We start from the raw sequence: 15,701 nt of genomic DNA on the forward strand, positions 1-15,701 counted from the left end.
TGGGTCACCCAGTTGTCAGATGTTTTTAAAAGTGATATACATTCAGAGGTTGGCACCTATGCACCGTTGAATAGAGATATTCAGTTACGTTTAAAATTCTTATTGGAAAAGCGGACTAGAACATGGTGGAACAAGGCTTCTCTGGAGCATTACCTCAGTAAGGATATCATCCCTAGGGGATTGAGAGTTAAAATTACACCTTCATTTCCAGTTGATGACGACCTATTCAGACAGAGGTGGGAAGATGCATGTAAAGTCTGCTCCAGAACGATGTTAGAGTTATTGATAGGATGTGATAAACAGACCCTTGAAGCACTTGAGAGTGAAATTGAACCACTACAGCAAGATCTGAAGGCAAAGATGACGGCAGATGAGATGGTCACCTTTGAAAGGGAATTAGATAGTGAATTTCTTAAATGGGAAAAAGAGATCCAACAATTTAAAATGAAGAAATTTCAGCGTGATCTCTCCGATTACCAAAATGATCGTGTCTTTAGGTGGAACTGGCAACAATCTATGAGGTCAAGATCAAGATCTAGATCACGATCGGGTTATACATCCTCATCCTCTAATGAAGGACCATCAACTGGTCGTTTTTTAGGCAAACGCCCAAGATGGGAGCAAGACACTGGACATCTAATGGGCAAAAACAAAAGAAACAAGCCTTTAGATGGAGGGATGAACCTCAGGAACAGACAGGCAAAGATCAACTAAAGGTAATTAATTTGTCCAATGAGATATTAACGCAGGCACAGTTGGAAGTGTTGGGAATGGGTTTGACCTTCTCTCCAGTATCTAACTTTGATTTCTTTGAGGCTGTCAAGGATGTACACCTTTTTGCTAGGAAACTGCTTTTCAAAAAGCACTTTTCTAGATATGATGTGCAACTTTTCACAGGAAAGGATGAACAACAGGCCCTCAGGGCTCTTGATGAGCTTTTAAAAGAACAAGAACTAACTGTTGAACCTAAATTCCCGGTGGGAGTCAGGGGGCGCTCTACCACATTTCCTCCTTTGTCCATGTGTCCCGCAGTCGACACCTTTGTGAGACTGGTTACCAATGAATTGAGTAAATTGTCTTCACATCGTACACATGATAATTTGAATAGGGCACAACGGGAGGCCCTTGAACAACTTAAAAGAATGAAATCAGTGGTTATTAAGCCAGCTGACAAAGGTGGAAATGTGGTATTGTGGCCTGTTGACAAATACGAGAGAGAAGCCTTTAGACAGCTCAATGATGTGTCATGTTATCAAAGATTGGATGGATGTCCTCTAGGTAGTTTTAAAACCCAATTAGATCAAATTCTATTGAAGGCTTTTGAATCCAATATTATACCTAAAACCACACTTGATGGTCTCATTGTTGATAAACCCATTTTAGCAACCCTGTATCTGCTCCCTAAGGTCCACAAAAATCTAGTGGACCCTCCAGGAAGACCGATAGTTTCGGGCAATGGAGGTTTATGTGAAACTGTGTGTCGCTTCATTGACCATTATCTTAAACCCCTTGTTTGTGAATTACCATCGTACATTCGTGATTCCACTGATGTCTTGAATAGGTTAGAGGGGGTTTACATGGGTCATGATGACTTCTTTGTGACATGCGACGTGGAGTCACTTTATACCTCTATTGAACATAAACATGGTATTGAAGCCGCTAGGTTTTATCTAAATGGGACCAACTTGGAATCCGATCTTATCGATCTTTTGATTGTACTATTGGATTTTGTTTTACATCACAATCTGTTCCTTTTCAAGGATCGATATTTTCTGCAAAAGAGGGGAGTGGCAATGGGGGCCACTTGTGCGCCCTCATATGCCAACCTCTTTCTTGGCCGGTGGGAGCAGAATCTTCAGTTGCCTGATGCGGATGATGGAGGCGTCCTGATATGGATGCGCTTCATCGACGACATACTATTTCTCTGGCATGGTGAAAAAGAGAAGCTTGACAAGTTTCTTGAGGATCTGAATGTCAACCAGCTCAACATCCGTTTGACTTCTAAAATAAGTCGCACTGATGTTGAGTTTCTTGACATTAGACTCACTAGTGACATAGATGGATCAATTGTCACTGATATTTTCAGGAAAAGTACATCAGTCAATTCCTTCCTTTATGCCAAATCATCTCATCCTCCACAGACACTGAGAGCAGTTCCAACGGGACAATTTTTAAGAGCACGTCGGATATGTTCCACAGAATCAGCCTTTGAGAATCAGGCCGCTGACCTCTCAAACAGGTTTCGTGTTAGAGGTTACAAATCTATGGATATTGAGCAAGGATACATGAGAGCCAAAAATACGCAACGAAGTGACCTACTTATACCTAAATTTAAGAAAAAGAACAGTAATGAAGAGGTAAGGTTCATCACTGGATATCATGCCCAATGGAGAGAAATGAAATCGATTTTTGAGAGGTTCTGGCCAATTCTCCACACTGATATGGATCTGAGTGTAGTGCTATCAGATTATCCCCTTATGACTTCACGTAGATCACGTAATCTAAGGGATATATTAGTTAAGAGTCATTATGTAGCTCCTACCTCAGGCTTTATATTCAATTCCAAAGGACCAAAGTGGGGTTCATACCCATGTGGTGACTGTGGGGCATGTTCCCTTATGACTAGATCTCTAGATTTCAGTGACTCTTCTGGGTCAAGACAATATAAAATCTGTCACAACATCACTTGTCGTTCAACTGCTGTGGTTTATTATGCCATTTGTCCATGTCGACTGATATATGTGGGTCTCACTTCTAGAGAACTCCGTGTGAGGATCCTTGAACATGTAAGGGACATAAAGGGCGCTATGAAAACTGATGATCCTGAAAAGTTAAGCAAACTTAAACCGATACCTCGTCATTTTCGTGACCATCATCAAGGTAATTGGAGACTTCTCACCTTCAGGGGAATTGATAAGATTTCCCTAGGAAATAGAGGGGGTAATATTCAGAGAATCCTTGCCCAACGTGAATGCAAATGGATAGTGAAACTACAAACCGTTTTTCCTAAGGGGCTTAATGAAATGATTAGTTTCGCTCCATTCTTATAAATTTCTAATAGGTGCCAACCTCTGTTATGTTTTATCATTTTGTGTGTAGGGAGGATTTATTATTTAACTTTTGCTTGCTTGTCTTTTCAGAGTGGACTGTATCGGTTATATTGGAGGCGCATGAGGTGCATGGCTATATTGAGGTGTATGGGTGCATCGAAGGCACATTATGGAAGTCATCTTATATGTTTTGATACTAATGTGGTTTCGTTGTTTACTTTATTAGGTTACATTTGCAATATAATGTTTGGTTCTTTAACCTTTCTTCTTTTTGATTCTGTGGTTATGCGATGATCGCATTAGGTATCAGTAGCGACATTTCTGTTCATGGTCTGATACAGGCATTCTTGGAGTGGATTGTTTTTTTATCCTGGAATTTCATGGATGCATTACCACATTGATGGATGTTTTGCTCTAACACGTTTTTGATTATCATATGCTTTTTTCTATTCATATGTCTTTTTCACTTTTTCTTTATTATTTGAATTATCTTTCTTGATGTCTCACTTTTGTGCTCTAATTGCACTCTTATTATCATATATTATATATTTTCTTTCACACTCACATATATATATTTCTTTGTGACCTATTTGGTCCATTCATACACATACATCTATTTTTATTTTTGGTCATATGTGTATGCATATGGCCATATATTCACATTAGTGTTCATGCACGTTTACAATTTGTAATATATAGGATTATTTTGTCTTTATATACATGTACTGTAAATGTGCATTTTTTCATACATCTACTTGTTTGTCATGTATGCATTTAAACCACTTATGTCACAATTTATATTTTTATTTCTACACTTCTTTCTTTCATTCATATATTTTTATCCATCTAACTAATCAGGTATGATGTTTGGTCATATATGTATATATATATATGGTGATATTTCACATTAATATCTTTAACTGGTGTGCACAGTGGGCTCCTAGGCATGCATTGGGTCCCCCTCTGTACACTTTGTTCATCTATATTATTGCATGATATACTGTTGCCTGTATTTGATCTATCGGAACCAATGTGTGATTTATGTTATTTCCGTACATTTCAGGATGTCTAAATATACTCTCATCTAGAATGCCTTTGCTATTTTGTAATGTAGTAAACATATATAAATATATTCTAACTGTGAATAGCGCTCATGTATTCATACCGCTCTCCATCTCTTGGATATGGGCAATTGCGGTTGCCTTGCCCTATTCCAAGATGGATGCGGTGGTCTGTGGTTGTTGTGCGCATGCGCGGGGCGGGGGGCCGTTCATCATGTAGTTCACGGCGCAACATGGACTTGGGCTCTGTGCAGTTGCGCACTGCTCACTTCCGGACGCCGTGCACTGCGTGATTGAGGTGCTGCCTCTCCTCGTGCAGGCGCCAGCTGAACATCCTATGGACAAGTAAGTGTGGTACACCGTTCAGCTGTGTACCCCTTATTTAAATCCTCTGATCACACTCTTTCAGCACCCCCTGACGAAGCCAGGTGCGAAACGCGCGTTGGGGTGTTCTGACAGTGTTGTGGCAGTGGAATGGCGCATGGTGGGTCTTTTGGTATGCGTATCTTGAGGTCTCAATGAGGTTCCTCTCCATGACTGTGACTTTACAATTTTTGTGACTATTTTATAGGCCCTTGTTATGGTGATTATTATCAGTATACATACTTTATAGTCGTTGATATTGTTATACTACCATTGTTTGCCCTGCCTTATATTCAACACTGTCTTCTGTGTACTGTTGTACATTGTTTTTATGGGTGGTTATATTTTTTTAAAATCGTCTTGATCAACTGTGTTGTCTGTCCTTAATAAAGTCATTTTGTATTTTTTCTAAGATACGTTTGATCTTGTTTTATTATAGCATATGGGGATATCTTTTTGGTGTTTACTATGCATGGGGTCCCATATATGCAACTTTATTCATTGATATATGACCTTGAATTTATAGGTATTCTTTTTTTGGCTTAATTATTGTCTTTTTGGTGAATACAGGTCCTGGTATGGATTATCGTGGTCGTGACCAAAATTGGGTCACCCAGTTGTCAGATGTTTTTAAAAGTGATATACATTCAGAGGTTGGCACCTATGCACCGTTGAATAGAGATATTCAGTTACGTTTAAAATTCTTATTGGAAAAGCGGACTAGAACATGGTGGAACAAGGCTTCTCTGGAGCATTACCTCAGTAAGGATATCATCCCTAGGGGATTGAGAGTTAAAATTACACCTTCATTTCCAGTTGATGACGACCTATTCAGACAGAGGTGGGAAGATGCATGTAAAGTCTGCTCCAGAACGATGTTAGAGTTATTGATAGGATGTGATAAACAGACCCTTGAAGCACTTGAGAGTGAAATTGAACCACTACAGCAAGATCTGAAGGCAAAGATGACGGCAGATGAGATGGTCACCTTTGAAAGGGAATTAGATAGTGAATTTCTTAAATGGGAAAAAGAGATCCAACAATTTAAAATGAAGAAATTTCAGCGTGATCTCTCCGATTACCAAAATGATCGTGTCTTTAGGTGGAACTGGCAACAATCTATGAGGTCAAGATCAAGATCTAGATCACGATCGGGTTATACATCCTCATCCTCTAATGAAGGACCATCAACTGGTCGTTTTTTAGGCAAACGCCCAAGATGGGAGCAAGACACTGGACATCTAATGGGCAAAAACAAAAGAAACAAGCCTTTAGATGGAGGGATGAACCTCAGGAACAGACAGGCAAAGATCAACTAAAGGTAATTAATTTGTCCAATGAGATATTAACGCAGGCACAGTTGGAAGTGTTGGGAATGGGTTTGACCTTCTCTCCAGTATCTAACTTTGATTTCTTTGAGGCTGTCAAGGATGTACACCTTTTTGCTAGGAAACTGCTTTTCAAAAAGCACTTTTCTAGATATGATGTGCAACTTTTCACAGGAAAGGATGAACAACAGGCCCTCAGGGCTCTTGATGAGCTTTTAAAAGAACAAGAACTAACTGTTGAACCTAAATTCCCGGTGGGAGTCAGGGGGCGCTCTACCACATTTCCTCCTTTGTCCATGTGTCCCGCAGTCGACACCTTTGTGAGACTGGTTACCAATGAATTGAGTAAATTGTCTTCACATCGTACACATGATAATTTGAATAGGGCACAACGGGAGGCCCTTGAACAACTTAAAAGAATGAAATCAGTGGTTATTAAGCCAGCTGACAAAGGTGGAAATGTGGTATTGTGGCCTGTTGACAAATACGAGAGAGAAGCCTTTAGACAGCTCAATGATGTGTCATGTTATCAAAGATTGGATGGATGTCCTCTAGGTAGTTTTAAAACCCAATTAGATCAAATTCTATTGAAGGCTTTTGAATCCAATATTATACCTAAAACCACACTTGATGGTCTCATTGTTGATAAACCCATTTTAGCAACCCTGTATCTGCTCCCTAAGGTCCACAAAAATCTAGTGGACCCTCCAGGAAGACCGATAGTTTCGGGCAATGGAGGTTTATGTGAAACTGTGTGTCGCTTCATTGACCATTATCTTAAACCCCTTGTTTGTGAATTACCATCGTACATTCGTGATTCCACTGATGTCTTGAATAGGTTAGAGGGGGTTTACATGGGTCATGATGACTTCTTTGTGACATGCGACGTGGAGTCACTTTATACCTCTATTGAACATAAACATGGTATTGAAGCCGCTAGGTTTTATCTAAATGGGACCAACTTGGAATCCGATCTTATCGATCTTTTGATTGTACTATTGGATTTTGTTTTACATCACAATCTGTTCCTTTTCAAGGATCGATATTTTCTGCAAAAGAGGGGAGTGGCAATGGGGGCCACTTGTGCGCCCTCATATGCCAACCTCTTTCTTGGCCGGTGGGAGCAGAATCTTCAGTTGCCTGATGCGGATGATGGAGGCGTCCTGATATGGATGCGCTTCATCGACGACATACTATTTCTCTGGCATGGTGAAAAAGAGAAGCTTGACAAGTTTCTTGAGGATCTGAATGTCAACCAGCTCAACATCCGTTTGACTTCTAAAATAAGTCGCACTGATGTTGAGTTTCTTGACATTAGACTCACTAGTGACATAGATGGATCAATTGTCACTGATATTTTCAGGAAAAGTACATCAGTCAATTCCTTCCTTTATGCCAAATCATCTCATCCTCCACAGACACTGAGAGCAGTTCCAACGGGACAATTTTTAAGAGCACGTCGGATATGTTCCACAGAATCAGCCTTTGAGAATCAGGCCGCTGACCTCTCAAACAGGTTTCGTGTTAGAGGTTACAAATCTATGGATATTGAGCAAGGATACATGAGAGCCAAAAATACGCAACGAAGTGACCTACTTATACCTAAATTTAAGAAAAAGAACAGTAATGAAGAGGTAAGGTTCATCACTGGATATCATGCCCAATGGAGAGAAATGAAATCGATTTTTGAGAGGTTCTGGCCAATTCTCCACACTGATATGGATCTGAGTGTAGTGCTATCAGATTATCCCCTTATGACTTCACGTAGATCACGTAATCTAAGGGATATATTAGTTAAGAGTCATTATGTAGCTCCTACCTCAGGCTTTATATTCAATTCCAAAGGACCAAAGTGGGGTTCATACCCATGTGGTGACTGTGGGGCATGTTCCCTTATGACTAGATCTCTAGATTTCAGTGACTCTTCTGGGTCAAGACAATATAAAATCTGTCACAACATCACTTGTCGTTCAACTGCTGTGGTTTATTATGCCATTTGTCCATGTCGACTGATATATGTGGGTCTCACTTCTAGAGAACTCCGTGTGAGGATCCTTGAACATGTAAGGGACATAAAGGGCGCTATGAAAACTGATGATCCTGAAAAGTTAAGCAAACTTAAACCGATACCTCGTCATTTTCGTGACCATCATCAAGGTAATTGGAGACTTCTCACCTTCAGGGGAATTGATAAGATTTCCCTAGGAAATAGAGGGGGTAATATTCAGAGAATCCTTGCCCAACGTGAATGCAAATGGATAGTGAAACTACAAACCGTTTTTCCTAAGGGGCTTAATGAAATGATTAGTTTCGCTCCATTCTTATAAATTTCTAATAGGTGCCAACCTCTGTTATGTTTTATCATTTTGTGTGTAGGGAGGATTTATTATTTAACTTTTGCTTGCTTGTCTTTTCAGAGTGGACTGTATCGGTTATATTGGAGGCGCATGAGGTGCATGGCTATATTGAGGTGTATGGGTGCATCGAAGGCACATTATGGAAGTCATCTTATATGTTTTGATACTAATGTGGTTTCGTTGTTTACTTTATTAGGTTACATTTGCAATATAATGTTTGGTTCTTTAACCTTTCTTCTTTTTGATTCTGTGGTTATGCGATGATCGCATTAGGTATCAGTAGCGACATTTCTGTTCATGGTCTGATACAGGCATTCTTGGAGTGGATTGTTTTTTTATCCTGGAATTTCATGGATGCATTACCACATTGATGGATGTTTTGCTCTAACACGTTTTTGATTATCATATGCTTTTTTCTATTCATATGTCTTTTTCACTTTTTCTTTATTATTTGAATTATCTTTCTTGATGTCTCACTTTTGTGCTCTAATTGCACTCTTATTATCATATATTATATATTTTCTTTCACACTCACATATATATATTTCTTTGTGACCTATTTGGTCCATTCATACACATACATCTATTTTTATTTTTGGTCATATGTGTATGCATATGGCCATATATTCACATTAGTGTTCATGCACGTTTACAATTTGTAATATATAGGATTATTTTGTCTTTATATACATGTACTGTAAATGTGCATTTTTTCATACATCTACTTGTTTGTCATGTATGCATTTAAACCACTTATGTCACAATTTATATTTTTATTTCTACACTTCTTTCTTTCATTCATATATTTTTATCCATCTAACTAATCAGGTATGATGTTTGGTCATATATGTATATATATATATGGTGATATTTCACATTAATATCTTTAACTGGTGTGCACAGTGGGCTCCTAGGCATGCATTGGGTCCCCCTCTGTACACTTTGTTCATCTATATTATTGCATGATATACTGTTGCCTGTATTTGATCTATCGGAACCAATGTGTGATTTATGTTATTTCCGTACATTTCAGGATGTCTAAATATACTCTCATCTAGAATGCCTTTGCTATTTTGTAATGTAGTAAACATATATAAATATATTCTAACTGTGAATAGCGCTCATGTATTCATACCGCTCTCCATCTCTTGGATATGGGCAATTGCGGTTGCCTTGCCCTATTCCAAGATGGATGCGGTGGTCTGTGGTTGTTGTGCGCATGCGCGGGGCGGGGGGCCGTTCATCATGTAGTTCACGGCGCAACATGGACTTGGGCTCTGTGCAGTTGCGCACTGCTCACTTCCGGACGCCGTGCACTGCGTGATTGAGGTGCTGCCTCTCCTCGTGCAGGCGCCAGCTGAACATCCTATGGACAAGTAAGTGTGGTACACCGTTCAGCTGTGTACCCCTTATTTAAATCCTCTGATCACACTCTTTCAGCACCCCCTGACGAAGCCAGGTGCGAAACGCGCGTTGGGGTGTTCTGACAGTGTTGTGGCAGTGGAATGGCGCATGGTGGGTCTTTTGGTATGCGTATCTTGAGGTCTCAATGAGGTTCCTCTCCATGACTGTGACTTTACAATTTTTGTGACTATTTTATAGGCCCTTGTTATGGTGATTATTATCAGTATACATACTTTATAGTCGTTGATATTGTTATACTACCATTGTTTGCCCTGCCTTATATTCAACACTGTCTTCTGTGTACTGTTGTACATTGTTTTTATGGGTGGTTATATTTTTTTAAAATCGTCTTGATCAACTGTGTTGTCTGTCCTTAATAAAGTCATTTTGTATTTTTTCTAAGATACGTTTGATCTTGTTTTATTATAGCATATGGGGATATCTTTTTGGTGTCCACAAACTAAATAACCTACCTCAACGCAAACGTTGAAATAAACCAGTCACTACAAAGTCAGTTAAAAAGGAGGAACAAAATTGTCAGAAGACGCGGCAGCACCTTCTTGGTTACAACTGGAGTTAAAGGGGTACTTTAGTCTTAGGGGGGGGGGGGGTTGCTTTATATCATATTCCAATATAATTTCTGTACCAATTCCTCATGTTTATCAATAGCTCTTCCTGTCATCCAATCAGGACCTTCACGGTTCACCATCAGTGGACGTCCTGGTAATAAGATAAGCAGCGTAACAGCGTTACACAGGAGCTCTGATAATTCCTGTAACACCTGTGTCCATCATACGACCAGGACAGAGGAACGGCATGATGCAGAGAGCTAAGACAAAATGCTCCAGAACTGGGATTTCATGGGGAAAACAAGTATTTACTACAACCGACCTGTCCGGAGAGGTGCCGGCTCCTCCTCATAGGAGTAATTAGACAGGATCTTATATGTACATGAAACTGGTGAAGGTGTTGAGGTTTGATGTTACAGGGAAATAGTCTACAGTAACCCTAATACTAGGCTGTGATGACAACACATGTTATATTCATCACTTTATGACCCATTAATACCAAAAAGGTATTTTAAACCTAAAAAGGGGTTTTCCAGCCAGTAAAAATTGATGGGTCTATCCTCAGGGAGCCCCGCCGATCAGTGGTTTTGAAGAGGGTGCAGCACTCGTACGAGTGCTGCTTCCCGTTTATTTCTACTTGCGCACTGTAAATAGTCGACACGGATGTAGCGGCAATTCAGGTATTGCAGCCTTCTTCTCCCATTGAAGTGAAAGGGAATCAGCGCTACATGCGTGTCGAAGATTCACGGTGAGCAAGTAGAAACGAAAGGGAAGCAGCGCTCGTACGAGTTCTACACCCTTTGCAGAACAGCTGATCGGCGGGGGTCCCAGGAGTTGGACCAGGATTTGATGGCCTATCCGGAGGAAACCCGCAGGGTGAACGCCGTAAAATTAAAATTGCCGTTTCTGTGAATCCTGCCTTAAAATATTTTTTGATAAAAAGTGATCAAAAAGTCGCATCTACTCAAAAATAGTACTGATAACAGTTAAAGAGGCTCTGTCCCCAGATTATAGGTGCCCTATCTCTTAAATAATCTGATTGGCACTGTAATGTAGATAACAGTGGTTTTTATTTTGAAAAACGATCATTTTTGAGCAAGTTATGAGCAATTTTAGATTTATGCTAATTAGTTTCTTAATAGACAACTGGGCGTGTTTTTACTTTTTACCAACTGGGTGTTGTAAAGAGAAGTGTATGAGGCTGACCAATCAGTGACCAATACGCGTCATACACGTCTCATTGTTCCAGCCCAGCTTCTTTCTCTGCACAATCACACTAACAATGGGCTGGAACAATGAGACGTGTATGACGCTGATTGGTCACTGATTGGTCAGCGTCATACACTCCTCTGTACAACCAGTTGGTAAAAAGTAAAAACACTCCCAGTTGTCTATTAAGAAACTAAATTAGCATAAATCTTAAATTTTTTATAACTTTGTCAAAAGTGATCGTTTTTCAAAATAAAAACCACAGTTATCTACATTACAGCGCCGATCACATTATGTAGGAGACGGGGCATTTATAATCTGGTGACAGAGCCTCTAACAGCCTGCGCTTCAGGAGCAGAGCACCTGATTCGGGTGAAACTTCTGAAGTGCCGCCATGAAGAGGAGGGGCTTCAGAAGAATTACACTAAACAGCCGCCGTAAACACACTATATGCCGGTCCTTAAGTGGTTAAGATCCATATCCCCTTCCGTAATACCAAGATCCTAAATGGCTTGACTATGGGCGTCCATTGATATTACGGGTTGGTCACCATAGGTTTCCATTTGCATCACCATTGATTTCAATGGTGACTGGTCCGATGCAAATGGTTTCCGTTTGTCACCGTTGTTTAAGGATGACGTCACTGACTGAATCAATACCGTAGTCGACTGCGCTATTCATTCAGTCACAATGACCGAACCCCTTACACAACGGGGACAAACAAACCAATTAGTTACCATTGAAATTAACTGATGCAAACCGAAACCTATGGGTTCCGCTCAGACTGAACCCACGAACGGAGTCCCAACGCAGATGTGACCGAAGCCTTAGCCATTTGTTTTTATGGAGCAGAGGCTTCACACGAACATAGTATTTATTTAGCCTACCATTGATTTCAATGGAGGTTTAGAAGCGGATACCGCTCCAAGTAGGGAAATAGTTTTTCCTGCAAGCGGACAAAAACAGCCTCTTATCTCCCATTGAAGTCAATAAAGGGAGATTTGGAATGTGTTTTTTTTTTTGCATTAGAATCAGTTTAAAAAAAAAAAAAAACGCCATGTGAACTGGGCCTAAGACTACGCTCCCAAGTTGAGGCAGACTAATGTGAATGAAGCCACGCCCACATGAGATGGCAAATGGCAGCATGATTTTAACGGTAAGATCGTGCGGCCATCGGCAAGGTTTTGTCGGCATGCGGCCGCCGCGTGGTCGCGCCCTAAAGGTTTCAGCCAATTCTGTGTTATTATTCGGTGGGTTTTGCAGAAATCATCAGTTCATGACAATCCGCCGATCGTGCGCCATAGCGGTCGTTTTAAGAACTATCGGACACTTATTTTGTAATAATCTCGGCCTGCAGTACAGATTAAAGACAAATATTAGCCGACGGTCCTCTAATCTATCTCAATGTGAAGATTCCAAGACGATCCCGATAACACTCAGACCTATAGACCTATGTAGACTTCCCGGAGGTCTTATCACTGGAGATAAAGTAGTGAACACGGGGGATGGGGGGTGATCAGCACTTCCTGTCACTAATCCTACAGTACACATCTGGCTGATAACAAGGAACAATAGAACGTCTGCACCTGCACAGCAAATGGAGGGAAGAGCTGTGCATGCTGATCATTGTAGTGCCACAGCTACAGAGTGGAAGATTTAGAAACTGGGAGTTCAGAGCATGCCGAGACCGGTAGTTCTACAGCAGCTGAAGATCCACAATCCTGCGAGGGGTGTGCATGCTGATAATTGTAGTTCAAGCATCTACAGGCGTGTGGCTCTTTAACAGCAAAGTATCGCTGTAGTTGTGGCATGCTAGGAGCTGTAGTTGCCCATATAGAAGAAATCTAAATTCTGCCCAGGTCAGACCATGCTGGTAATTGTAGTCCCATAACATGCTGTATATATTACAAGGTGGAGACTTGTAGATGAAGTTATGTGCAATGCATGCTGGTCCTTCTAGATTCATTAGCCTGGGGGGGAGGGGGTCACCCTCAACCGTGGATCGTGCAGCCACCCCCTCCCCCCATAGAGAAACACTGATGTTAAAACTTTGCCACAACCGCCCTGCAACCAAAGTCACGGCAGAGCCGCAAACTAAGCCGATAAGGAGAGCAGTGCATGCTGGGACTTCTGGTGCCACATCACGTGGAACTTGCCGATACTTGTAGTTCCACAGCCGGATGGTCAGTTTTGCCCTTCAGGCCTGCATGAAGTTAGCGCAGGATTCGCCGTATGCTAGGGGTTGTAGTACCACAAGCTTCGGGAAGCTCATCTCCGCGCACAGAACCCCTGCGGACGGGCAGTGCATGCTGCGCCGGGCACAGTGAAGGGGACAGGGGCCAGACACGCTAAGTTAGGCCCCCGGGAGGCATCCAAGGCCTGTAGGGCGGGCAAGCCTTTGTTCTGCAAACCGGGCCTCATGGGCCTGGCGTGGGGGCCGGAACCGCGCCGCTGTAGCACAGGACGCGGGGAAGGGGGGGGTTACACTGGAGAACGAGACAGGCAGTAGCGGGAAACGATCTTACCGGATCCGGGTTCAGCGCTGGCCTCGGCGGGTTCGGCGCTCAGGCAGGTCTTACACATGGTGTGCAGGCAGGGCAGCAGCTGAGGTTCCCGCTCCGCCTTCAGCCGGCTCTTACACACTCCGCAGTTCTCCAGCAGCTCCGGGCCATCGGTAGCAGGCTCTTCGCCGCCGTTATCCCCGTTGTTGTTATTCGTAGTGGCGGTGGCGATGGAGGTGACCGTGCTCCTCTTTTCGCGCGTCGCGGTGGCCGACATGTTCTCCGGGCAGCTGGCGGCTAATGTGTCTAACGTTGAACGCGTCGGTGTTCCCCCGGTGCTTCCTCTGCAACGCTGTAGCTTATGGCGGATGGATACACACGCGGTGCTCAAAGCGCGGTACAGAAACCCCCGCTCTCCAGCTGCGGCGGCGGAACAATCAATTAAAAGAGTGCGTGCCCGAAACGCGATGACGTCAGACTTCAGGGCGGGGCCTGACACTGGTGGCGCCATGTGGTGCTTGACTAACTGATTCCAGGGTCTGATTGTCCGGTTCTATTTTCCTCCTCGAATCCCTCCGCGCCTCAGAGATGGCGCATCACTCCAGTATAATGTGGCGCCACTTCTCTGTTTGACTGAAATATCAAACTATTATCGATACGAGTTGCTGCCATTATACTAAATTATTATTATTACTACTGATAATTCAAGAGAAGAGCTACTAGAAGAGTATAAAACTAGCTATTAGGGCGCATTCACACGCAGCATTTAGCAGGGTTTTTTTTTTACTGCATTTTCATGCCGTTTTTGTTTTCAGAATTTTTGGGGGGCTAAAAGGCTATGGTGGTTTTTCAGGCATTTTCACTGTAGGCTTTTCAATATATCATAAAAAATGCTTGGAAAAACACTTGTAAGGAAAAGACTCATGTAAAAAAACACCATAAATTCACAGAGTTTTTTGCAGGACGAAAATTCTGCCTCAAAATTCTGTTTGGAATTTTGAGGCATATTTTCCTCTGCCTGCAATCCATTTGCCGCGTTTTTCGCTCGCGCCCTTTGAGTGCTACGGGAAAAACCGCTGCAAAATACTCTTTCTCTGCCTCCCATTGATGTCAATGGGAGGTCAGAGGCGTAAACGCCCGAAGATAGGGCATGACGCTTCTTTTTACCACGTTTTACCGTGAGCCGGTTTTTCCGCTCGCGGTAAAAAACGTGTCCGCCTCCTATTGAAATCAATGGGAGGCATTTTCGGCCGTTTTTTTGGCGCGTTTTCCGCATCAAAAAAAGTGTCAAAAAAACTGTGAACTGGCCCTAAGAATATGTTCACACGTAGTGTTTGCAGGCGTATTTTGGGGTGTAAACGCTTCGAAATATGCCTTGAAAGACGCTAGTAAAATGCAGGCAAATGGCTTCCCATTGAAATAAATGGGAAAAACGACATCTGAATGGGCCGTTTTTTATGCTGCCGTTTTAAAAAACGGCGCATAAAAAGAAGGAGCATGTCACTTCTTGAACCGTTTTTGGAACTGTTTTTCTTAGGCCTCGTTTACACGAGCGTGTGCGTTTTGCGCACAAAAAAATATGCGTCATTTTGCGTGCGCAAAAGGTACTTAACAGCTCCGTGTGGCAGCCCCGTATGATGCGCGGCTGTGTGATTTTCGCGCAGCCGCCATCATTATGACACTCCATTTGGATGTTTGTAAACAGAAAAGCATGTGGTGCTTTTCTGTTTTCATTCATCCTTTTCACTGCTGTTGCGCGAATCACGCTGTTCGCACGGAAGTGCTTCCGTGTGACATGCGTGGTTTTCACGCACCCATTGACTTCAATGGGTGCAAGATGCGCGAACAACACACAAATA

General features: G+C 42.1%; 1 protein-coding gene across 1 annotated transcript in view; it reads right to left on the bottom strand.

Annotated features, from left to right (window-relative positions):
- The window catches only part of TRIM28 (tripartite motif containing 28), a 31,636-nt gene extending 17,347 nt beyond the window's left edge, over positions 1–14,289 (bottom strand). Inside the window, exon 1 of the mRNA XM_075839379.1 lies at positions 13,867–14,289. Within this exon, the coding sequence (XP_075695494.1) occupies positions 13,867–14,119 (253 nt within the window). The 5' untranslated portion in view covers positions 14,120–14,289. The remainder of the gene's footprint in view (positions 1–13,866) is intronic.
- Positions 14,290–15,701: the final 1,412 nt, after the last annotated feature.

Source organism: Rhinoderma darwinii, chromosome 10, assembly GCF_050947455.1.
Source record: "Rhinoderma darwinii isolate aRhiDar2 chromosome 10, aRhiDar2.hap1, whole genome shotgun sequence".
Taxonomy (NCBI): domain Eukaryota; kingdom Metazoa; phylum Chordata; class Amphibia; order Anura; family Rhinodermatidae; genus Rhinoderma; species Rhinoderma darwinii.